The sequence below is a fragment of the Pinus tabuliformis genome, chromosome 1_2 (genome assembly GCF_031772625.1).
Source record: "Pinus tabuliformis cultivar Carrire ecotype Pingquan chromosome 1_2, CPIR1, whole genome shotgun sequence".
In the NCBI taxonomy this organism is placed as follows: Eukaryota; Viridiplantae; Streptophyta; class Pinopsida; order Pinales; family Pinaceae; genus Pinus; species Pinus tabuliformis.
Window position 1 is genome coordinate 1,248,420,875 of NC_142298.1, and position 27,423 is coordinate 1,248,448,297.

Genomic DNA, 27,423 nt, shown 5'->3' on the forward strand with positions numbered 1-27,423 from the left:
GATCGCATGCCCCCTCGTCTTTATTTTCATCCGCCATGGGAAGCTGTTGGGATTTGCGAGGCTAGTCTTACAAAGGTTCAACCAGTTCAAGCCCTAACTTCTTATATCCTGACCTTGTTGGGGACATGAAAAGCAAAATAGAGAAAGAGTAGACTACTCTGATACCACTGATTCGGATTTAAGCACGAATGCAACAAATTGCAGATATAACCATAAATACAAAGATGCAGTGGACATAACACTTCATTTCATTAATATCAAATATCGAAATATGCTTACAAACAGAATGGAAATAAGACTAGCTCGGGCAATGGTAGCTTATCTCTAAGAAGAGATGTGGCAGCTACACGCTCTAAACTGTGTTACAATGAGGCTCCAAGGCCTATTTATTATTAAGAAACAATGGAAAACCATAAACATCCAAAAACCTAACCCTAGGAGATGAAGCGCTAAACTATGGGCCCCGTTTGGGTAAATTGGTACATCAACTTCTTAGGGTTGTAACTTTGGCATATGATCTCCGTTTGATGCACATAATACCTTGTTATAAATATCAATCCGAAGACTACAACTTTTGAGTGAGAAACATCAATTTATGTCCCATGTTTCTCCTGCTTTTCCCAAAAAACGTCGTTTAGGGCCTCAAAACGGCTCCAGAAGTGAAGGACCCGAAAAACTGCCAAAAATAGTAAATTGTGCTACAAATAAGGAAACTAAAAAAATGAAAGAAAAATGGTGAGGTCCAAGTGGAATAGGCGGGTGGCCACCAATATCCACTTAGATCAATGAGACATCCTTTGTATAGGCAACATGTCACTCTTGAACATGACACTCTTCTGCTCTTGTGTCGGGTTTGGGATATCCTCACTTAGTCACTTGTCCTCTCGAGTTTGGGTGATCCATATTGCCTCTCCTTTAACTATTCCACATTGTCATCATGAACTTTAGTTCCATGTTGAGTCAGATGCTACCACACTCTGGAGTCGCGTCGCCAATATGTTCAAGAAATTCTAATTTGCATTTATTTACCTATATATTGTTTGAGTCATTGGTACAATCCTAAATATCATTCTACTTTATTCCTTGTTTCATGTCAATGATGGGGGATTCATCATTTCTTTCCTTGAATGGGTCACCTCCTATCAAATTTAGCTCACTATCTAGGAAGATGACTTAGAAACTCCCTTTTAGTACCTTAGAGTTGGCATGCTTTAATGGTCAGTTCTTTGTATCCGATGACAGGTCTTCATTACTGGCTTTTGATTGAGTGATTCCATGAGTGTTCGACCTCAACTTCATTATTGCATTTACGGATTGTACTGTTGTACCTTGAGGGCCATTCTTATTATTGGTGGTTTCTCTCGTACCTGTTAACGGTCCACATCATTAGCCTACTAATTAGGTGGTTTTCTAGCATGTTCGACTTCAACACATTTCTTTGCATGCTGGGATTCGTACATTGATCTGATCGGGATGGAGTGCAAGACCCTGAGCCCTGTCTGTTATGGCTTAGGTTGCATGGAGTTTTATGTTATTCATGAATGTGCACATGTTTCTATTATACGGATGGTTGTGACCATACCCTGAGACTTAATATTTATCTGATCCTTGTTATCTAAATGGTTGTGCCCATAACATGGATATTTTTATGTAGTCTTCATCATTTGGATGGTTGCGTCCATGCCATGGATTCATGTCTTAATCTCAAATATGTATAGGTATATGCATCCTGGATTTGCAAGTCTCATGATACTGTGCATCCTTGTCCTTACCAAAATCTTGTAAAGCATTTCAACCATCACTCCTCGTTCTGCCTTCGCGCTTTAGGGGCCATTTGTTACACAATATTTTGTCACGCCTCCTGCACTTCCCTGTGACATACACAGAAGTGATCGAAACATGATCATTATACAGTATACTCATCAATTTATACATCTCAGATCCCTCCTTTAACTTTGTCTGGAAAATATCTACAACATTCCCTAAAGAAATAGCTCATGAAACCCTAAAATGAGAATCATCACCCTTATAAAAATCGAAACCGCGATGATCGCCTGTTTCACCTTGTTAAGCCAGTGATGACATCGATCTGTTCTCTCTCATATTCATGATGGTCTCAAAAATGAAGTTTTCCAAAAGAGGATGAGAAGCTTTGTGATCTAGAATCTTCTAGAGCGGCAAGCTAGAGGTGGTTTTGCATAGATGAGGTCAAATCCTCCTAATTTAACCTCTACGTCTCATCCCTATGAGCTACCTCCTTAAGATGTGGGCCTAATCCTATATTTGGAGGAGGTCTAACTCCCTCTCCCAACCTATAAATTTCCCCTCTACCATTCCCAAATGGTTGATCTATGTCCATTTGCACCCCTATGCCGAGCGTGTGCTTAGAGGTTATTCATTAAAATTGGAGAAGGAGTGATGGAGAGTTTCTTGGCTTGGACTTGGATTACCACTCAAGGAGAGCCTTTCGACATCAAGGTTATGGTTGTAAGCTTCCCCTTTATTCTTTAAATAATAATACAACTGCTCATTCATATTCCCAATATATATGTTCATGTATGTATTTGTTTGGCATTCCTTGATCAGCTAAATAGATTATTATTGGATTTGCTATTGGTTTTGGCATGCTTTATTGTCTCTTGGTTGTTTGTACAGGTACATAAGCGCTGAAAGAAGCAGGAACAAGACCTTGACACAAGTAGTTCAAGGACTTCACAAAGGAAATCGGATTAGCATCAGAGCAAGGTAGGCCTTCTCTCTTGTTCTATTTTTCAATCATAATCTGGGAAGATATCTAGTTGATTGTCCTCTCAAGTCGCTAGACTGACTCATTTGGCTAGAGGGATCGTCTCTGTCTGCAGAGAGGATTAACCTTGTTAACAATGGTTGTGTCATTGTTGAGGAAAATGCGAATGATGAGTTTTCTAAGGCAAAGGATAATGAAGTTGGAATCAATAAAGTGCAACCAGTCTCATCTAGCTCCAAGGGAAAACAAGTGGTCTGAACATGTTATTTATTTAGTTTATTATGCTCTATTTTTCCTTAGCTCTCTACATGGGAAACATTTTGATAGCCACACTTTTTGAATCCCGAAATAAGCTACTTTTGTAAACTCTTTTTAATTCTTGCATGGACTATGGAACTCTTTCAAACTTATACTTGCATTGAAAGACCATCTAGTTTCCTCTCGTGTAGATGGTCCACATTCAACTCCTCCCAGTTTAATCTCAGCCCCAAGCCTCAACGATTTTATGATTGTACTTATGTATAATATTTTTCCTAATATAAAATTGCTCAATTGCTTAAAAAAATGAGAAAAGAGAAAGCAATTAAAATAAATTATTTAATTATTATGTATAAAAATAAATTAATAAAAAATATTTAATTAATATTAAAAAAATAAAAAATAAATAAAATAATTTTAAATGATTTGATAATAATAAACAAATAACTAATTATGAAAAGTCTTTCGGTAGAAATCACATAACGAATTATTTTGACCGACGCGTTTCGAATCAACCAGTGTGGCTTATCATCAGGACCAGATGAATTATTTTCATTCGATGGGGAATTCTATGAGCAAACTTGCGGTTTTTCCATGGGTACCCCTCTCCCCTATGGTAGCTAATCTATTCATGGAGGATTTTGAATCAAAGGACTTAGCTTCTTCTCGTCTTCTGCCTAAGATGTGGAAGAGGTTTGTGGATGACACTTGTGTCATCTAGTCCCATGCTAAGGAAGAGTTGGAATTATTTTTTCTCCATCTTAAAAATCAATCTAGTTCCATAAATTTCACTTTGGAATTTGAAAGTAATGGTAGTCTTCCCTTCCTTAACATCCTCCTCTCAAGGAATGATGATGGCTCTTTTTCTCATCAGGGATTTCGTAAGAAAACTCATATGAAACAATATATTCATGATAATTCTCATCATTTCTTAGCTTAAAAGCTTGGTGTTCTCAACACCTTAGCGACTAGAGCCTGAAGCGTTTCTAATGAAAACCATCTCAATGAAGAGAAAGAACATCTCCTAAGTGTTTTATTTAATGATGGGTATAGTAAACACCAATGTACTAAGGCTTTCCTCAGGGCTCAAAAAGGTCCTAGGGCTAAGAAAGATACCAAGGATCGATTTTTTGGTTTTCATCTTCCTTTTATCTAAAATACCACTGAGAAGATTGTGAAGATCCTAAGGAAACATAAGGTCGCTTCAACCTTTAGGCCTTTAAAAACCATCTGGAGCTACCTTAGATCTATAAAAGACCCAGTGGACCCCAAGAATATGAAGGGTGTTTACGGTAACCCATGCTCTTATGGGACTCCCTACATTTGTGAGACTGGTCGCTCAATTAATCAAAGGATTCATGAGCATGTTACTGACATCAAGCATGGTAGGACCCACTCCTCTGCTTTGGCAGACCACGCAGATAAATCTAAGCATCACATCTACATTGATGAGACCCAAGTCGTTGCTAGGGCTAGTCATTTCCATCATCGTAAATTGAAGGAGGTCTTAGAAATAAAAAAAAAGTCCTAATAATTTGAATAGAGACGATGCCTGAATTATTAATAGAAGTTGGGTCCCTATTTTGTCCTCCTTGTTTTTTAGGTTTCTTTCTTTTGGGTTGATTTTGTTTGTTTGTTTATCTATGAAGGTATTGGTGTCCTTTTTATAGTATTTGTTGTTGGTTTATTCTTCATTAGACTTTATATTCTTGATCCTTCATGCTTTCTTAAGTATTTTATTTGTTCTTAACTCCTTTTAATATTTTTGTTATTTGTTTAATGGGCTTCAACCTTGTATTTTATTGTTGAATCTATATATATATATATATATATATATATATATATATATATAGTTACTTGTGTATATTTTTGTTTTATTTTATTTATTTTCTATTAATTATTTTTATTTTATTTTATTTCCATTAATTATTTTTATTTGTTATATGATGTTGTCTCAATTAGGGTCTTCACTCCTTTTTATAAATTTTTACTTCCCTTCCTTGTAGTTTGACTTTGATTTTTTTCTTCTTAGTTATATTTTTCCATTATTTCCCATTAATAGATTTTTTTAATAATATTTGATTTTAATAAATTAATTTTAAACATTATTTTTCAAAAACTAGTTGAGCTAAAAAATTCTCTTATGTGATTTCTACTGAAAGACTATGCTTAATTCATTATGATTAGAGAAGCCTCAAATTTAAATATTATTGACTTTGTTTTTTTTTTTTTTTTGCCAAAAGTTTCTCTTATGTGATTTCTACCAAAAGGCTTTGTTTAATTTATTATGGATCACAAAAGCAATCCAAAAGTTGAAATATTATTGACTTTGATTTTATTTATTTATTTATACTTCTTGTATTTTTTGATTATTTCCCATTAATAAAAAAATTTAATAATATTTGATTTTAATAAATTAATCTAAATATTATTTTTCAAAAACTAGTTGTTACTTAACAATATTTGTTTTTTATAAATCAATATCATAATTTAAATATTATTGACTTTGACTTTTTTCTTTTTAGTTTTATTTTTGGATTATTTTCCATTAATATTTTTTTAATAATATTTGATCTTAATAAATTAATTTAAATAGTATTTTTCAAAAACTAGTTTCTTAATATAGCGGTTACTTAATAATATTTGTTACTATCATAATTTAAATATTATTTTTCAAAAATAGCCGTTATTTGAAATTTTGGTCTCTATATTGCTCTCTATTTAATCTGTGGTCATGGTCTATCTCTTCATCTGGTCAGGATGATGAACCATGGTTCGGCCAAAAATAATTGTTATGTGATTTCTACGGAAAGGCTTTGGCCAAAAAAATTATTATGTGATTTCAACTAAAAAAAACTTTGTAATTCATTATGGATCGGATAAACCTAAATTCAGAAAGTAAATAATGTTTAAGAGATGAAATTAATTTTTGATAACTATATCATGCAAAAATAAAAAACTAAACCATCACCATTATTATAATTATTATAAATAATATTGATATTCTTCAGCAAATTGTTCGCTATACTATATTATGTGTGGATTGGATTCAAATTAATTTAATAATTTAAAATTAACTTAATAATTTAATTTAATTTAATATTTGATTTAATGAAATGAATTATATATTATGATTGGATTCAAATTAATTTAATAATTTAAAATTAACTTAATAATTTAATTTAATTTAATATTTGATTTAATGAAATGAATTAGAACATTTGAGTATATATATATATAATTTGATATATATATATATATATATTATTTTAATTAGATAATTTCAAAATTTATTTTTGAGTTTATATTGTGTTATTATCCAATTTAGGTTTATTTTAGAGGGATCAAATTTCTTTTCACTTTCAAAGAGGTTTGCACCTCAAGAAATATGATCCTTCTAAATGCTTAGTAGATCTAAAATTATGATACACCTCAAGAGATTTAATTCTTCCAAGCCTTTAATAGATCCAAAATTAAGATGGATCTATACTAATTCTTATTAATATTATTTATATTTATATAAATTTAATGTTTATATATAGAGATATCCTTTTGTATAAATCACAAAAGTCTAAAATCAAGAGATATTCTTATTTTTAATTATATTAAAATATATTTCGGTAAAAGTTTTAAGATTTTCTTAATTTATTTTTTTAATGTGGTATGCATGTCATATATGTGTATGTTTATTAACTATATGTTTTTATTATTTTGTTGTTGTTGTTCCTTTTTTTTTTTTGTGTTAGCTAATCCATTAGGAGGTTTGAACCTAAATCTTGAGGAATATGTCACTTCATTACCAAGGCAATATTCAATTGAGCTACTCCCTTGGGTTTTATTTTTCAATTATTATTAAAAAAATATTTCCCAAACATTTGATTGGACCATAACTTGGGTCTTATTGCATCTTTTGTACTATATAATGTCATGTGGATAACCATCTCACATATTTAATGTCATAATTTATGGATATCCTTGCAAAATTCATCTATGAATTTTAGATGTGTAGTGATTTTTTATCCCATCAATTACTTCCCACTACAACTGTAGGAATTTACAGGGTAAGTTCCTCAGAAAGAATACCAAAAGGACACCGCTCACAACCAGATCACAGATCAATACACCAGTATTTTGACGTGGTTAAAACCCTCAAAGAGGGAAACAGTCCACGACCTGTCCCAACGTGGGTACTACAGGCAATTTATTAATCAAAGAATGAAAATTTACATAAGCTTCTCTCATGCACGGATTACCCGAACAATGACCCTCCATGCGCTTTAAATAGAACTCATGGACCAATCGGGTGTCAAGCCACGGATCAAGTGTCGGTAATACCGAGGAGAGAGTGAACCGTCGGATCACTACATATCGTGACCGTCGGATTGTAAGTTACAAAATGTACAACGGTAACGAAACACACTTTACCTAACTCTATACCTAACTCTATACTAGACCAAGTTGAACTTAATTATTTCCTATGTGTCGGAATATCCTAACATCCCCCCTTAAGAACAACTTGGGATAGGATTGAAGGATTTACAAATATGACACAATAGGAGAAGGAAGGAGGCACTAGAGCCTATCCCCCCTTAGTGACAACTTCCTGAACTCCAAGCATATATCGAAGTTTAGTGAACTGCGCCTCTGTGAGAGCCTTTGTGAAGATGTCTGCAACCTGATCATCTGTTGAACAATATTGCACTTCAAGAACATGGTCATGAATGAGCTTTCTGATGAAGTGCATGTGTAGTTCAATGTGTTTGTTGCGCTGATGCTGGACTGGATCTTTGCATAGCTGAATGGCACTTTGAATATCACACCAAAGTGTGGCTGGATGCTGCTGCTCAAAGTCAAACTCTGATAGGATCTGACGAAGCCACAAGGCTTCCTTACTAGCTTCCACGGCACCACGATACTCTGCTTCTGCTGACGAAAGAGAAATGGCAGCCTGTTTCTTACAAGCCCATGTAATAGGTCCTGAACCAAGAGTGAAGACATAACCGGCAGTAGACTTCCGATCATCAGGGTCACCAGCCCAATCAGAATCAGTGAAACCAACTAATAGAGGAGTTGCTTTGGCACTGTAATGAATCCCAAACTGTACTGTACCTCGAACATAACGAAGTATTCTTTTGGCTGCTTTCCAATGACTTTCACGGGGGTTTTGCATAAAACGAGCAACAAGGCCAACAACAAAGGAAAGATCAGGACGAGTATGGGTTAAATACAAGAGTTTTCCTACAAGTTGACGGTATAAGGTAGCATCAACTTCAGGAGAAGTACAAGAGACTGAAAGTTTGACTCCAGACTGAAAGGAAGAAGGGGCTGGCTTACAGTCTTCCATGTGAAAATGACGAAGAATATCACAAGCATACTTGGACTGGGAAAGGGAAATACCCTCCTTGGATTGCAAGACTTGAAGACCGAGAAAATAGTGTAAGTGTCCTAAGCCTGTCATTTCAAATTTCTTTTTAAGGCTGGACTTCACATGGTTGATAAGGTTGGGATCACTACCCGTAAGAATAAGATCATCAACATAAAGAACAAGGATGATAAGAGAGTTGCCCACTTTCTTGGTGTAGACAGTATTGTCAGAATGACACCTAGAAAAGCCAGATTCTAAAAGAAAGCTATCCATTTTGGCATACCAAGCCCGAGGAGCTTGCTTGAGACCATAAAGGGATTTCTTAAGTCGACAAACAAGGCTGGAGTCTGTTTGTCTGAAGCCAATGGGTTGTTCCATATAGATTTCTTCCTGCAAGTCCCCATGCAAGAAGGCAGATTTAACATCCATCTGATAGACTTCCCATTTTAAAGAGGCAGCAAGGGAAAGAACAAGGCGGATAGAGTTCATTTTGGAAACAGGGGAGAAGGTTTCAATGTAGTCAATGCCTTCAACCTTTGAAAAGCCCTTAGCAACAAGACGAGCTTTATGTTTATCAACTTTCCCATCTGGTCCATACTTGGTTCTGTAAACCCATTTACATCTAACAAGTTTGTGTTCCTTTGGTAGAGGAACAAGATCCCATGTATCATTTGTCAACAATGAATGATATTCTTCATTCATAGCCGCTTCCCAATGTGGATGGCCTGAAGCTTCTGCAAAAGTGTCAGGATCATGATTTACTGGAGCTTGAGCCAGTAAAGAAGAGGCTCTTTCAAACTGAGAACGTGTACGTCGCTGATCTATAGGATCACCGGCAAGATCACCTGCTGCATCCCGAGTAGCATGGACCCATCTTGTAAGTTGAGGATCCTTAGAAGGTGGGGGAGGATTATCATCCTCACTTTCATCATCTGAAGAAGAAATGTTTTCAAAAGTAGAAGAGATAGGAAGAGGTGGCACATCCACCGGACTAGGCTCGCAGGTCGATTTAGTTTCATCAAATTTTACATCTCTTCTAATGATAACATTTTTGGACTTAAATGGAATAAGTCTATAACCTTTTACATCTTCAGAATATCCAAAAAAAATACATTTCTCACTCTTAGGTTCTAAAGATTTATGCTTTTCATCTGGAATATGGACCCATGCTTCACTTCCAAAAACACGAAAGTGACTTACATCTGGTTTAATGGAACTCCAAGCTTCTTCTGGAGTGATATTCTTTAGAACCTTAGTAGGAGTGCGATTGATTATATAATTTGCACAATTAATTTCTTCGGCCCAAAAACTAAGACTGAGTCCTTTAGATTGCAACATACAATTAGCCATTTCCTTTAAGGTGCGATTTTTCCTTTCAGCTACACCATTTTGTTGTGGAGTGTATGGAACAATATGTTGCATTTAAATTCCATTTTCGGTGCAAAAGTTGATGAATGTGTTTTTAACATATTCTCCACCATTATCAGTTCTTAGCTTAAGAATTTGATGTCCAGATTGTTTTTCAACAAAGGCTTTGAAGGCCAAAAATGTGTTAAATACTTCGCTCTTGAGTTTTAAGAAGTATACCCAAGTGCGTCTGGAGAAATCATCAATGAAAGTTAAGAAATACTTGCAGCCAGAGAATGAAGCAACAGGAAGTGGACCACATAATTCACTGTGCACAAGCTGTAAAGGGGCTGAGGCGTGCCAAGAGGCACGTTTGTCAAAACTGTCCCGATGATGTTTTCCGAGTACACATCCGGAACAAACACCATCTCTGCAAGATACCATAGGAAGACCTGTCACCATATTTTCTTTGCATAGATGCTGAAGGGAGCGATAGTTTAAGTGACCAAATCGCTCATGCCAAAGTTTGCTCACTTCATCATTATGAGCAACAAATACTGAGGGAAGATTTGATGACCCAAAGTTGTGAAACTTATACAACCTTGTGGAATCATCAGCAATACCAGTAGCTAGAATCTGTTTAGGATCTCTTAGATCCTTGATTACAACATCATGAGGTGAAAATTCAACAATTTTACCTTCACTTGAATGAGTTATCTAATATACAGATAGAAGGTTGCAGGATAAGGTTGGAACACATAATACATCATTAAACTGACCATTGTCTAGATGAACAGTTCCAGTCCCTACAACATTAAGAGATCTATCATCACCAACATATATATTTTTGGTGTTACAATCATTTAAAGAAGAAAACATGGCTTGGTTTTTGGCCATGTGATATGAGGCTCCAGAATCAATGAGCCACTCATGAGAATGAGAAGAAGAAGATACATTTAATGCATAACCAGACTGAGATGATTGACAACGACATGCAGAAAGTGCCATCCCGGAAGATGAAGTTGAAGTAGAAGATTGCCCCAAATGAATGTTATGTTTCTTCATTGCTGCTTCCAAGGCTTCCATCTTTTTAAAGCATTTTGATTCTAAGTGACCATCTCGATTACAAAAATTGCAATGTCTATCAGTCTTCTTCCATTTGTTTTTATTGGTCTTATCATTTTGCTGAAATGATCTTTCATTTTGAGGCTGAGTTTGCTTAGGACCCTTGTTTGGTTTAGGACCATTCTTTTTAGGATATGACTTCTTAGGATTGTTTGAATTTGGTTGCTGCTGGGCGGCTAACACTTTCTTGGAAGAGTTTCCAAGATTAAGAAGACCAAGGTGTAAGAGTTTTTCTTGTTCACTTATTAAGGAATCACAAAAGGAGTCAAAGGAAGGGGCCTTGTAGTCTTTTCCTTGACAAATGAAAGCTTCCCTTGTAGAATGGAAAGTGGAAACAAATACAGAGTAGGCTGGTCCCAACTTAGTAAGGATGGAATAAATAAGGTTACCATCTTCTTCCTTAACCTTAATACCTTCCAAGAGATATCTAAGGGTCTTGAATTTGGACAAGAAATCTTCAATGCAACAAAAATTATTAGGATCCAAGGTAAGCAACTCATTTTCAAGTTGATGGGCTCTAATTTAATTTTTAATCCCAAAAACTTTAGCGATTTTTTCCAATGCTTCATGAGGAGTCTCAAGTTTTGCAATATGGAATCTAAGATTAGGAGAAATAGACATCCCTATCAAACCACGTGCTTGATATTGTCTATTTTCCCATTTTGCAGCCTTGTCTTCATCTTTTGGCTTCTCTTGGTCTGTGGCTATTCTGTAGAGACCTTTACTTCTAAGTAAATCTTCCATGTAGGCTACCCATTGGAAGTAGTTAGTGCTGTCAAGAATGACTTGGTATGGACTTTCCATTTTTTTTTAAAAACTGAAGCTGAAGATGCTGAAAGTAAGTGTTCCAATGGATAGATCTCGAAAAATTAGGCTGTTTTAAAAAAAAACGGCTCTGAAAAAGGCTTCCGGATGAAGAAGTTATGGCTTTTTGAAAAAAATTTGTTGAAGTCGCCGGCAAAGTGCGCGAATGTGCGGGAATGAAAAAATCCGCCCCCACAAAATGGAGACTTGAACCCAAGACCTCTACTCTCTTAAAATAGCTTTGAACCAATTGATCTATACAAAAAATTTGAGAGAGAGAGAGAGAGAGAGAGAGAGAGAGAGGGAGAAGGGGGGGGGGGGGGCTTGGTTTGCGTGCTTGCCTTGAGAAAGCTCTTTTTCCCTACAAAAACACAAAATACAAAACACAACACGAATATGCCAAGAAAAACGAACCTTGCGGCTCGAAGTTAGCTTTAGCCAAAAAACTAGATATTTTAAAAAAATGAACCTTGCGGCTCAAAGTTAGCTTTAGCCGAAAAACTAAATATTTTTCTCAATGTTTCTGATTTTCCAAGATCACACTAAGGTGCAGGGAAAAGAGCATACGCATGAGAAAAATCCTTCCTTTCTGTTTCTGATTTGCCCAGATCGCACAGAGTCGCAGGGCAAAGAGCATACGCATAAATGAAAGGTATAGATCCGGTTAAAAAAGGGCTAAATAAACCGAAACCGAAATAAGCAGAGAGAAAATAACAGTAAACTATAAAAACACTGTATACCTCCCGATCTGAAAAATGACGCAGCTAGGGCTACCGGAAACCTTTTCGCGTGAAACGAAAGGGGTTCCTCACTGGAACAGATGCTCCGAACGCAACAGAGCAGTCTTCTCGGCCCGAAAGCAGTCAGAAACAACAGATCTAGGAAACGACAACCGCATGCAGTTCTACCGGCTTCAGATTTGGATCACCAATGGACGCGGCCCTCAAATAGCTCCGATACCATGTAGGAATTTACAGGGTAAGTTCCTCAGAAAGAATACCAAAAGGACACCGCTCACAACCAGATCACAGATCAATACACGAGTATTTTTGACGTGGTTAAAACCCTCAAAGAGGGAAATAGTCCACAGCCTGTCCCAACGTGGGTACTATAGGCAATTTATTAATCAAAGAATGAAAATTTACATAAGCTTCTCTCATGCACGGATGACCCGAACAATGACCCTCCATGCGCTTTAAATAGAACTCATGGACCAATCGGGTGTCAAGCCACGGATCAAGTGTCGGTAATACCGAGGAGAGAGTGAACTGTCGTATCACTACATATCGTGACCGTCGGATTGTAAGTTACAAAATGTACAACGGTAAAGAAACACACTTTACGTAACTCTATACTAGACCAAGTTGAACTTAACTATTTCCTATGTGTCGGAATATCCTAACAACAACTTTAACAATTCTTTCAATGGATAGGAATAACATGTAAATAAACATATTTATGAGGTTATTTACCACCTTAATTTATGCTTTTGTAGGAACTTAATAGTAAATGTATAGACTTACTAGTGGTTACTACCCACCAAAATATATGAATGTTTTGCCAAACCAAGACTAAGATTCTGTTTTACTATTAACTATTATTAATTTAATTTAACATTGATAATTATAAGTTATATGTTTTAATAAAATTTTCCCAAAACACACCCAGTATTTTACATTCTTACCTTACAACTCTAAAGTTTCTACACATAATGAACTATAAAATGACTTTAAAAAACCTAGAATAGCATTATACTTGTAACGCAAAATATTAACACTAAACAAGTTTACATAAACACCTATGTAACTTGAGTAAAACTACTGATTGATTTGCATTAACACAATATATTTCTTAGCCGACCAACGAAATGTCTGCAGAAGGTGGATTGGAATGCATCCGACTATATTTTCGAGGGGAAGCTTTTGAGAGATTCATATGCGGAAGACAGATCCGATTGCATGCTAATTACGTAAATAAAAGAGTTGAATAGACGGGTGTTCAATGAATTTGCAAAATATAGAATCCTTTTATTGCCAAGAAAGTTTAAACTATCCATCGAATTCCCAACGCTGTTAAATTTTTAATTAATCTTTATAATAATACTTAGAATAAGTTTAATGTATTTCCGCCAATAATTCAAACTTTGCTTATCCATAATTTTGAATTAAATTAGTTATAGAAAAAATGAATGTCTATACTAATTTCTATGAATATAAGTTCTTTATGATATCATCGTAACAGGTAGACATAAAGGGAAAAATGATGCATTCGTTAGAGAGGCAAATCCAATATCATTAAAATTTACAAATACAATTCAAAAAGCAATAAAATATTTCATAGAACATAGATTATTGTATAAAGAACCAGAGCTGGGCAGCCCTAGTCCCTGCTGGTAAACATTAGATGAAATGTTAAAAGAACAATTGTTTGATAAAAATAATTCTAAAAGTGCAGTCACCATCAGCACCAACAAAGATGGTATGGAATCAATATAGACTTGAGCGTACTTATTCATAAAGGATTGAAGCATAATATTCTAGTAAAGAAAATGCAAATATGTGTATTACTTCTGCAGGTGTTATAACTTTTAAGAGTGATTATTACCAAAAACAATTCAAAATTCATAACTTTTAAGAGGGATTATTACCAAAACAATTCAAGATTCATATGTTAATAATAACAATGGCTGAAAGAAGAATTTCATGGTCTTTTCGAGAGATGTTTAAGACACCTCAATATCATTATATATGCCTTTTTCTCAACCTCTCTGCTTTACCCATCTTAGATATTCTCTTCTGCAACTCCATACTTGATGATCTGCTATCCCTGGCACTAGCCTAGTCGCTTGTCTTTTGTTGGACCTTTGACTAGATACCGAAAATAGAATTAGCCTCACCTGCCTACAAAGGTTACTGCGTAAATCTTCGTCTAGTGAAGAGAAACATGTGACCATTAAAAATTATAAAGAACATGTAGAATATGAAATGACTTATTTCCAGCCAAATGAGAAAACAGTACTATGAAGAAAAAAACATATAAAAGATAAAACAATTAAAAAACACAGTGACTATGTGAGATAAGAAATGGTGCAAATCTCATATATTAAATTCAACTATAAACTACATTCTTAAATAGTAAAACTATTACTAAAATATTTGTCAATCAAATCTGCAATCAATCTACTGGCATTAAAGCGAATTTCCATTCCAGCACTCACCATCCTAACAATCTATTGCTTTAATTTTAAAGACAACACAAAATCTGCTCCCTACTTTGTCAGGAATTTACATAACTAATTAACCATTATTTCCAACACTCCCCCTTAATGATTAATGAGGATTTACTATCTTATCTCGTAATGCCAAAAACTGATCTTTTGCAACTGCTTTAAGGAATATATCTGCTAGTTGATGCTGAGTATTTATATGCTTCAATTCAATCTCCTTCTTCTGCACCAAATCTCTAATGAAGTGATATTTCAGGTCAAAATGCTTTGTCCTGCTGTGATGAACTGGATTCTTTGCTAACTTGATGGCACTTACATTATCACAATAAATCATTGTAGACTGAACTTGTTTTTCTCCAATTTCTTCCAAAATTTTTCTGAGCCAAAGAGCTTGTGTACCTGAGGTAACTGCAACATATTCCGCTTCTGTGGATGAGAGGGCAACAATGATTTGTATTTTTGAGCTCCATGTAATCAAACCAGAACCAAAAGAGAAACAATTTCCAGATGTGGACTTACGGTCATCAAGACTACCTCCCCAATCTGAATCACTAAATCCAACAAGATTGAACTTTTCAGAAGAGTAGTAATGAATACCAAAATTTAGAGTGCCTTTCACATACCTTAAAATCCTCTTTGCTGCCTTCATATGTATTTGAGATGGATTTGTCATATACCTTGAAACAAGTGAAACTGAATATGTAATATCAGGCCTTGTGTGGGTTAGAAATATCAAGCTCCCCACAATACTTCTGTAAGTTTTCTCATCAACTAAATCAGCACCATTATCTCTACATAACACTTCTCCATGAGCACTTGGAGTAGGGGATGGATGACAATCAAGCATATCAAATTTATTTAACATATCCTGTGCATACTTTGTCTGACAAATGAAAATCTCATCCCTACTTTGATAAACCTCCATTCCTAGAAAATATTTCATGATGCCTAGATCTTTCATCTCAAATTCATTCATCATAGCAGCTTTGAATTTATCATTCATCTTAGAACTACTACCCATATACAATAGATCATCAACATACAAACTTATGATTAAAATATCAATACCTTCTTGTTTGTAGTAAAGGGTAGGATCATTCTTACTTCTCTGGAAGCCATTTTCCTGAAAGTATCCATCAATCCTTGCATACCACGCTCTTGGTGCTTGCTTAAGGCCATACAAAGCCTTCTTCAACTTGTAGACATTATTCTCCTTTCCTTCCACTTCAAAACCTTGTGGCTGCTCCACATATACTTCCTCTTCTAAGTACCCATTCAAGAAGGCACTTTTCACATCCATATGATGTATGCTCCACCTTTTATGCGCTGCTAATGAAATCAACATTCTAATGGTCTCTTGTCTTGCTACTGGTGCAAATGTCTCTTCATAATCAATTCCATACTTCTGTGTGAATCCTTTAGCAACCAATCTTGCTTTGCGTCTTTCAACACTCCCATCACTGTTAAATTTAGTCTTATAGACCCATTTGGTGCCAATTTTTTTCTTGTCATGTGGAAGCTCTGTCAACTTCCAAGTGTCATTCCTTTGAATAGAATCCATCTCTTCTTGCATGGCTTGCATCCAAACCTCATTAGTACACGCATCTTCAAAACATGCTGGTTCAAATTCAGCCTTAGCTAATAAAGCAAAATTGACTATCTCACCTATTGGGCTTTCTTCATGTGCTTGATTTGTACTCCTCTCATAAATATCACTCAATCTTCTTACCTTCCTTGTAGAACTTGGAGAAGAAGTTGGACTTGAACTTGATGTTGAAGAAATTGATGAAGGGCCGCTTGGTGGAGTTAAGCCACTAATTACAGAAACATTAGTTGGCTGCTCATGATCATTATCAACAATTATGTCATCATTCAAAACAGATTTTGTCTTCTCAACATGGCCTTTTTGATGACCATAAACTCCCCCTTCATCAAAAATTACATCTCTTGAGACAATAAGCTTGTTAGTTAGAGGATTATACAATTTATAAGCCTTGTTTGTCTCACTATACCCAATAAAAATACATAACTCACTCTTTGCATCTAACTTTTTTCTATTCTGATAAGGTACATGCACATAAGCCAAACAACCAAAAACTTTGAAATGATTAACATTAGGCTTTTTTTCATACCAAGCTTCATAAGGAGTCATATTTTTCAATGCACTGATGGGGCTACAGTTGAGGATGTATACTGCTGTAGCAACTGCATCTCCCCAATAAGTGTTGCTCAATCCCTTAGTTTGTAGCATGCATCTTGCCATTTCAACCACAGTACGATTTTTTTTTCCAGCTATGCCATTCTGCTGGGGTGTGTATGCTGTAGTATGCTGCCTCCTGATGCCATTCATATCACAATAACTCTGGAAAACTTTTGAGCAGAATTCGCCTCCACGGTCAGTTCGCAAACATTTGATCTTGCACCCTTTCTCATTTTCTACAAGGGCTTTGAACTTCTTGAATGTATCCAAGGCTTCACTTTTGGCCTTAAAAAAATATACCCAACAATTTCGTGAGTAATCATCAATAAAAGTGATGAAATATGATGACTTACCCAAACTCTTAGTCTGCATAGGACCACATATGTCTGAATGAACAAGCTGAAGTGGGTGACAAGCCCTCCATGCACTACCCTTTGGAAACCTTTCCCTTGCATGCTTTCCTTTAGCACATCCTTCACAAACCTCCTTATGCTCTTCTACCTTGGGCAAACCAGAAACTAATGCATGTGAGGTTAGAAACTTCAAACTGTGAAAATTTAAATGCCCATACCTGAGATTGCATAACCAACTTGAATCCTCATAAGCCATATTAGCAAGATTGTTGTTATGTTCATCAAACCTCAAGGGAAACATCCTATTTCTTGTCATAGGCATAACAGTGATCACCCTATTTCCCTTATTCTTATCATAGATAGTACATGTCTTATTTTCAAAGACTACTTTATAATTTTTCTCACATAGCTGTCCAACACTCAACAAATTATGCTTCAATTCTGGAGTATAATAAATGTCATGAATACTCTTTGTACCTTCTTTTGTTTGGACCTCCATAGCTCCTTTGGCAGCAACCTCCAATGATTTATCATCACCAAGCTGGATCTTGGATTTGAAACTTCTATCCTTTGCTGAAAACAACTTCTCATTCCCTGTCATATGGTTAGAGCATCCAGAATCTAGGTACCAAACATCTTTACTAGTATTTTCACCTTTGGCATAAGATAAAAATAAGTGATCTTGAGGATACTCACCACTTTCATGAGCATAATTAGCATTTTTACCTTCTTTCAATCTGCATTCTCTTTCAAAGTGACCATACCTGTTACAATGGTAACATTGAACATTTCTCTTATCAAATCTACCTCTACTTCTTCCTCTGAAACTACCTCTTCCACTTGACCCACCTCTTCCTCTACCTCTAGAATAATTTTGGCTTTTCCATTTACCTTGACCTTGATGGCTTTTGGTACTGCTACTTGCATCTTCATTCTTTGTAATTTGTAATTTAGAGGAAAAAGCTTTCTCTACAGCTTCAAAACTTTCCTTCAATCTTTCTTCATGAGACATCAAAGATCCAACCAATTCATCAAACTGTAGTTTTATTAAATCCTTACTTTCTTCCATGATTATTGCAACATGATTCCATCTATGTGTTAAAGATCTCAATACTTTTTTAATTAAAACTTCATTACTTACAACTTCTCCAAGTGTAGCCATTTTGTTGACCACATCTTTGACTCTCACACAATAGTCACTGATACTTTCAGCTTCTTGCATCTTCGAATTCTCGAACTCTCGCCTCAATGTCTGAAGCTTGACCACCTTAACTTGATCACTACCTTGGTAAGCTTCTTGTAGAGTCTCCCATGCAGCTTTGGCAGTTTTTGCTCCAGATATTCTTGGAAATAAGCTCTTATCAAGAGCTATCTGAATGTGAAACAAAGCTTGAGCATTCTTCTTCCTTGCTTCCTTTCTTGTTGTTCTTTCATTGGCTGTAAGAGCATTCCAATCAGCTGGCTCTTCATATCCTGATTCAACAATCTCCCACAAATCTTTTCCAATAAAAAAGGTTAGCATCTTAATGCACCAATAATCATAATCGTTACCATCAAATTCTGGAACTAGCATCTGGTTAGAATTCGACATGATTAACTTTGGCGAAATTCCAACAATACAGCTTTAACCCAAAATAATTTTACCTGCTATGATACCACATGTAGAATATGAAATGACTTATTTCCAACCAAATGAGAAAACAGTACTATGAAGAAAAAAACATATAAAATATAAAACAATTAAAAAACACAACATGTAGAATATGAAATGACTTATTTCCAGCCAAATGAGAAAACAGTACTATGAAGAAAAAAACATATAAAAGATAAAACAATTAAAAAAACAAAGTGACTGTGTGAGATAAGAAATGGTGCAAATCTCATATATTAAATTCAACTATAAACTACATTCTTAAATAGTAAAACTATTACTAAAATATTTGTCAATCAACTCTGCAATCAATCTACTGGCATCTTCGAGCACTCACCATCCTAACAATCTGCTGCTTTAATTTTAAAGACAACACAAAATCTGCTGCCTACTTTGTCACCAATTTACATAACTAATTAAGCATTATTCCCAACAAAACACTTAGTAACAGAGACACCACTCGAAAATCACCATATATGGAATATATATATGTATTAAATTTTGGTTCAAAAATATTAAAATGATAAATTTAAATAAAATATTTACACGAAACAAATATATTTCAAACAATTATCTCATTAAAATCGTTGAATTTGTAAAGAAAAAAACAATTAAAAACATTACCGATATGAAATTCAAAATCATATCATTAAATTAGGAAGAAAACAAAGACCAATACACTTCATTGAATTGTAAAAAAATGAAAACAATTAAGAACCTAAATTCAATATTATGGAATGAAATTGTAGACCTTTCGCTGGGCTGCTAAATAGAGCTGTCATTGTGGACCATCTATCTTGGAGGCCATGAGGAGTTCATGCATGTTGTATAACCATCTACACAAATTAAAACCACCGCCAAGTGGTATGAGCCGCAATGTGAAACAAGAGTTCCATATAATATAATATGTTGTGGAACCTGAAAAACTGATGTGACTTTTCCTCCAATCCTTTCGATAAGGGTTTAGTTGATTTTTCATCTGAACATGTGGTTTACTATTTAGGTACCTTCTCAGCCAAGGATTTTATTGGATTTTCATCTGTAACTCTGGTTTGGATAGCAGTTAGGCTGGTCATCTTTAGATCGATACCCCGAAAGAAATTTGTCTGAATTACAATTGGATTTGGTAACCTATGATTTGCTTGTGTGCGCTTCATATTTTCTAGTTTATTCATTACCTTTACCTCTCAAAAAGTACAATGCAGTACAATGATGTGGCAAGAAGATTATAAGAAGTACCAATCATATCTGATATTCCTGGAAAAACCTAATTAAAAGAAGAAATGTCAATTGTTATATCTCCATCAAGACTAATCTCAGTAGCGCTCATAAAGTGTGATTAATCTTAGTAGCCATCATAAAATGTGATTTTCAACCCAAGTAATAATACATTTATATTCAATATAAAACAAATAATTTACCTATTAAGATAAATCAATAAAATTCTACTGTTGTCACAAAACAAATAATTTACATATTAAAATAAATCAATGAACTGGTAATTTACTAGCTGGGCATCCCATATATGACATTGGCGGACAAATTATAATTTTCTGAAGTTCTTACCACACAACCATATAAAACTTTTCTATTGCAACATTTTAAAGAACTGGTAATTTATTAGCTGGGCATCCCATATATATGACATTGGCTCACAAATTATAATTTTCTAAAGCTCTTACCACACAACCATATAACATGACACGTTCTCTTCACATGCACCGCCCACCTAAAGGGAATTTTCAACCGATATATTCCTTCATTCACAACTTTCTGGTTTCAATTTTCTTTCGTTCATATACATTTCCATGACCATATAGAAATCCAGAACATGCAGCCTCATAAACATAGTTTCTTGTAAGGTGGATATCCTGTAACAATGGATCGTTTTTTGGGCATATTGACTTGGATTAGATTCACTTAATCGACCTTTCCAAGCGTGCCTCAGCTATTTATTGAATTAGGTGGCCATGGATAAGTGTGAAAAGCTTGAAAAGATTGGGGAAGACACATAGGGTAAGGTGTACAAGGCAACAGACAAGATCACCAATGGACTAGTTTCCCTTAACAAGAATTACCTTAATTTGCACGAGCGAGGAATTTGCCGAGGTTGCTTTCGGACACTTCATATATTGTTAGGTTGGTGTTTTCTGGTCTTCTCAATCTGGGCTTAACAAGATTAGAATCTTGCCTTTTAATGTTTTATGTGAAGTCTCTTCAGAGCATTCGAATTTTCACTTTTTAAAAGTTATGTCCATGATATGTTTCATAAGTGAAAGCGAATATAGCTACTTTGTTTAGGTGTCTGCTAATTTTCCTCCATGAAATGGTCTGTGTTTGATCTTTGATTTAAAGGCTATGTTTGTGAAAACTTTTATAATTGTAATTAATTTAATATATTTTTCTCTAAATCTTATATTCATTTGATCATGGCGTCCGTAAGCTAGAATGTGGTTTCATCTCTCAACTTTAGTAAACACATGGATTGGAATTTTCATGCTGCTTAATATAGAACATGCGGTCAAGCAAAATTGTGTTGGTTTCTATTTTTACTCTTTTGTTCTTATTGCACATTGAGCTAGAATAATTAAAATTTGGAAATAATTTTTGTTTTTGTTTATTTTTACTGTAATTATTTTACCATACATTGAATAATTGCTGAAATTTGAAATTTGAAAATACCTTTCAGTGTGCTGGTCTCTGTGTGTTAGTTTTTGTTTTTTCTCTGTACACTCTTGACCTTGAACACTTTTGAGCGATTTATAGGATCCACTGTTTCTTCTACAGGTGAGTCGGTAGCTATGAATTCACTGGTTTTACGAGTGTACAATTCTGAAGTATTTGTATATGTATGAACGAAGCAAAAGATTTGAACTGGATGGCCTGTAGATAAGGTCCTCTCACAGGGTGGAGATGGAGAAACTTTGATAAAAAATAGGTTGCAATTAGTTGTTGCCCCATTATTGTTTCCAATCCTGGAGGAGAAAAACTTGGTGGAAAAAAGCTTGCAGAGCATAGTAGGTGAAGAACAATGAAGAGGAGATTGAAGAATTCCAGTCAAGCAAATGGTGTGCAACCTTCTTGAAGCAAAAGAAAAGCTCGTGAGTGGAGAAAGAAAAAACTTGTCATCTTGGCGCTGGACAAGTGTGACAGCCAAACAACAAAACAGTCACACAACAAAACAAGCCGCCAAGTGGTTTGAAGTGACAACAAAACAAATGCCTAAGTATTGGGGGTGATGGAGGATCAACATTATAATGTCGAAGACTAATGCTAGGCTAATGCAAAGATTAGTGGAGTTATAAAAAATACGAATGAATAGATACTTACTTTTGCAGTATAAAGTTTGCATAAACTTTGTATATCATTGCCTCCAGGCAGGTGAAGTCTCCAATAAGAGATGCAATTCAAGACTTCTGTTAAATTTTGGTGAGTTGAAATTGCCCCCACTAATTTGGTTAAATTTTGTTGAAGAAAGCTAGTCAATTCAATTAATATCAATTCAACTACAAGCGATTGCGATAGTCCCTGTATTGCGGCAAGCAGGGACTAATAATATAAATTCAACCACAAGCGATTGCTACAGTCCCTGCATGGCCGCAAGCAGGGACTGATAACTAAGGCCACCACAAATTGTTGGATTCCAAGGCTGATAGAGATATATAAGATTGCCGTCGTCGTTGATAAGTATGAAGATCCGGTAATCTCATATTCCGGCAGATTAATTTCCCCTTAGAGTTATATATTGACATATTTATTTTCCAATCTATTACCATTATCAACCCACTGCTGTTCATTGTAACGGCGGGAGACAACGGAAAGTGGCCTTCTGATGTTAGCTTACACCACGTTTCACCTTTTAAAAATTCGTTCAACAAAGGAAAGTGGCCTTCTGATGTTAGCTTACACCACGTTTCACCTTTTAAAAATTCGTTCAACTTCCACATGCGAACGTCAACACAACCACTTTTCTTAGTTGCACACAATTCAATTAGCACCACTTGGCCATCGTGTTCACATAAATTTCCAGGACGTATCTTTGTGCATCCCTCTGGTGGTGCCATTTCTGTCCAAAGTCCATCAACAATATTGAAGGCTACGATGAGATTGGGATGCTCTACATCCAGATTGAGAGTAGCCCAGTAAAACTTTCCTTTACAGTAAATACCCTTTCTACAAGGCCAAATATGGCCGGCGACCGTCGTGGAAACTTGGGTCCACGCGTTCGATTCTGAATCATAAATACACATCACAATTCTTCTATTGTCGCCCTGAAGTTGCCTGTAGGAATAGCCGAGCAGGAGAGTGCAACGCCTAGTGGAGGTATCGAAACTCATTCCACTGAAAGAGAAAGTAGGTAATGGAAGACGAGGCAGCCGTCTCCAATTCTTGGTACCAGGAATGCCTATCAAAAGATCCTTCTGATCCCCTTTTCTTTGACAGCACAGGATGCCCTTGCAATTATGCACAACGATGTGACTGAGCAAAGGAAGTTTGTAAATGTGGGAACCGCGTCCTTCCATAACCCAAGATTCCACGTCAACTCTCGGATTCCAATGGATCTGAATCAGAAACCCCGGGGTGGAATGCAGCGACCAATTTGGAACATTTACTTGGAGGGCATCACGGGAAGACAACAGAGAATTCCACCGTTTACAGACAGTGCTCATTATGCCAAGAACCCGCATGGGCAGCCTCGCTAAAATCATATGCAACAAATCTTCTGGGAGCCTTTGCCAGATTTCTGCTTCCATTGCTATAATCTCTGAAAATATCTTTTGAATTGTTCACGCTGCAATTATTCTTTCGGAGGTACTCCACGGTACTTCTGCTCGGTCCGTTCTGATCCTAGGGTCTCGCTCTCACGTTCACAAGTTATATCATGAGAATTGAGCGATAAAATACAAATAACGAGATATAAAGCATAGCTACCAAGTTCTGGTCAGAAAAATTCGAAAACACTGGAATTCGATTCGGTTCGGCTTCAAATTCCAAAATTCCAATTCGGTATATGAACATGAAATATGAAATATAAAATATAATATATATATATATATATATATATATTTTAATAATAAAACATAAATAGTATGTTAAAAATATTATTATTATAATTGATGTATTATATTACTGCGGAAAAATTCGAAAATACTGGAATTCGATTCTGTTCGGTTTCAAATTCCGAAATTCCAATTTCTTAAGTTTTGTTTTTGTTTTTTTTTTTTTTTTAATAAAAGATAAATAGTAGGTTAAAAATATTATTATTATAATAGATCTATTATATTACATCTCTTCGAAATGTATTATATTAGTGTGGTTCTTTATTTCGGAGATCTGAAGCTTTTTATCAATACACCATATTAGATGTGTGAAGATCTGCAGCTCTGCATTTATACATCATATTAGATCTGTCGATTCCTCTGCAGCTCTTACTGTGGCTTTTCATTTGCGGCTCTTCATTGCGGAGATGTAGAATACGGCTTTGGGCGAAGATCTAAAATATTAGTTTTCGACATACTACATGCATATTACTGCGGCTCGTAACCAAGTCTTGGCAGCCATTGCTAGAATGTAACCAAGTCTTGATATAGACCTGTGGCTCCTCACTTCTCTTCTCATCGATTGGGCCTTAGATCTATGGCTCGTCTCTTTATTGCGGTTTATAGATCTGCAACTCTTCACTTCTCTTCGACAATCTTCTATGGCTTCTCTTCGGCAATCTTTTATATTCAGCTCGAGAGCATTCTCCAGATGGCTCCCAGCTTCACAAAAATCGATGTTGGCTTAGTTCTGTTCGCTTCTGGGGGGCAAGCTCCTGCCCATATCGTTAGTGAAGCCCCAGCTCCCACTGTCCAGGTGGTCCAGGCCTCACTTGATGAGGCTTTGAAGTTCTCTGAGAGTGCCCTAATATGTTAATTCAATGGTTTTTGGCCGCGGCTGACAGCTCTCCATAGTTGGATCTCGGAGGTATGGAAACCTCTAATTCCTAATGCAATTAATATCTACCCCTGTGCTAGGGGTTTCTTTATAGTAGATTTTGAAAACCCTGAAAGCAGACAATGTATACTAGATTCCAGCCCTTGGTTTTGGGAAAAATCAGGCTTATTCATGAGGCCATGGAACCCATTATTCGATCCCTCGACAACAGTCATAATTTCAGTATCAGTTTAGGTGAGATTGCAAAACCTACCCTTGCATCTCTGGAATTTCTCTTCGCTAAAAGCCATTGGAAATGCAATCGGGAAATTTCACTGCAGGTGCCCAAAAGCATAGGAATATGCTAGAACCACCTATGTACGCATTTGTGTGGAAATGGACTTTAGCGCCAGATTCCTAGCTAAAATACATCAAACAAGTAAAGACTATGTGTGGAACCAGAAACTCAATTATGAAAGTGTCATCTTCAGATGTCGATCCTTCTTCGAGATAGGCCACCTAGCCAAAAATTGCCCAAAAGCCTCCTAGAAAAATTGTGCTAGAAAAAATCACCACAGATCTAGATGGTGGGAAGGAGCACAAAAGGAACACTACACTGTCATCAAAGAAGAATACTCTCAACAAAACTCTGAATCACAAGAAATCGGGCAAGAAAGAAACAACTCTCAAGACAAGCAGGGGGAAAGTCTCGCCCAAAAACAAAAGAGTGAACTGGACAACCCCTCAAGCAGTTATGAGGGTTCGAATACTACACAAAATAAATCTTCATTTAATAGCAAAGCAGATCTCCGAGACTAAACTTCTTCTTCGACTATCCTCAAAAGGACGAACACAATAGATCACGAAGCTAAGACACCAATGTCCCAAGAATCAGAAGAGATGAAGGAGATGCAAGATAAAGAAAGTTGGAAGACCATAGAGAAAAAAAGAAAGCTACAGCACCAATCTCGCCAAGAAAGACGAAGACCTAGACAATTAGAAACTAATAAAGAATATTGTAGGTCCGATAGACCAATTTGGTCTCAGTGGATGTTAATCATCGTCATTATCTTTTTTTTTTCTAAGTAACGCTGATCTATTAAAGTAAAAAAGTAAAATTACATGGAGGCTCAAACAAAGTTATCTCTGTATGTATCTTAGAATACAAAAAACAAGACTGCCCACCGAGGGGAAACCAGTCCGAGTGTATCCAAGAAATAAAGCCAGTTCATAAACAAAAGAAGTATAAACCTAGTCAGATTCCAATCAGTATAAAATTGGTAAAACCCAGTTGTGATCTAGTCCAAATGAGACATATAGTCAAAACAGAGAAAAACATGATTCAGTCCAACAATGCCCACCTGTCATTCTCAATAGTCCAACGAAGTCCACTAGTCGTCACGTGGCTGCTCTTCCACTATGCAGCAGTCGTGGTCCACCCAGTCCACCAGTTCCTCCACGACGCAACAGCCGTAGTCTTCCTCCTTCGCCATCGCAATAGACATGCCACCTTGGTTGCCTCCAGCCTTTTGCATGTCTCCCTTGTGTTCATCTCCTGCATGCTTGCCACTAGCCATATCCTCGCCATGCAGGGTGCTGCCATATCTTTCTTTGTGCTTGAACGAAACAATCTTCTTTTCTGTGTTTGGTCCAGCTTTTGTATCACCCGACTTCTCAACCTTCGCCTGCCTGCTTGGCGTCCCTTTCTCTAGTTCTGGTTCTTGTGTCCAGGAAATTTGCGCCTCTCACTGATTCAATTCCTCACTGAAAGCCACAGTTATAGTTGCAAGGATGGCTGGTTGATTCATCATGCTTTGAAAGCGAAACTGGGTAGTGTGGTAAGAGGGATAAGGGAGATCAGGAGGGCCAGTTGTTTGAGTGGCAGCATTTACTCTTCGAGCACCATGAATCTGTGCTCGACCTCTTCCACTATGGGTATGCGGGTAATTGTCAGAGAGATGACCTCTGAAATGGCCAGAAGAGGGGAGGAGACAGGGGCTTCTGAATCAGGGGTGGGCTGCATCGCTGGGCGAGTGCTACCGACTACTTCCACGTCTGTTATGCATTCTATGCCTGATCCGTGTCATTGCGTGACCAGCAGGATGGCTATTGGAGTTTTGAGTGGGGATAACAGAGTTATAACTAGAATTAGAAACATATAGGATATCGTTTGTTCTGGGGTTTTTGGTGTTGATTGGGCTAGAGGCAGAAGAATTCTGTAAAATTCAAAGCACCGTGGGTGGAATGGGTGAAGTGCTGTCCATTTCCAAAATCCACATAGCATAGAAGCCAATAGTGTTTCATTGTGCCAGTGCGTGTGTTCGGCGCCTCTGCTTGTGGGGGGTAGGAGCAGTCAAGCGGGGAGAGGGATAATGAATTGTTGCTGATATTCGCCATGGCCTTAAGCCTATTATGGTTGCCTCGACCAATGC

At 36.2% G+C, this 27,423-nt stretch overlaps 2 protein-coding genes across 2 annotated transcripts in view; both read right to left on the reverse strand.

Moving 5' to 3' along the window:
* LOC149210768 (F-box only protein 6-like) overlaps positions 1-23,829 on the reverse strand; it is a 47,773-nt gene extending 23,944 nt beyond the window's left edge. Inside the window, exon 1 of the mRNA XM_089399084.1 lies at positions 22,995-23,829. Coding sequence (XP_089255210.1) covers positions 22,995-23,829 — 835 coding nt within the window. The remainder of the gene's footprint in view (positions 1-22,994) is intronic.
* A 2,553-nt stretch (positions 23,830-26,382) lies between these two features.
* Positions 26,383-27,423, reverse strand: part of LOC149210769 (F-box protein At5g49610-like) — a 60,210-nt gene continuing 59,169 nt past the window's right edge. The window contains exon 2 of the mRNA XM_089399085.1: positions 26,383-26,733. Coding sequence (XP_089255211.1) covers positions 26,383-26,733 — 351 coding nt within the window. The remainder of the gene's footprint in view (positions 26,734-27,423) is intronic.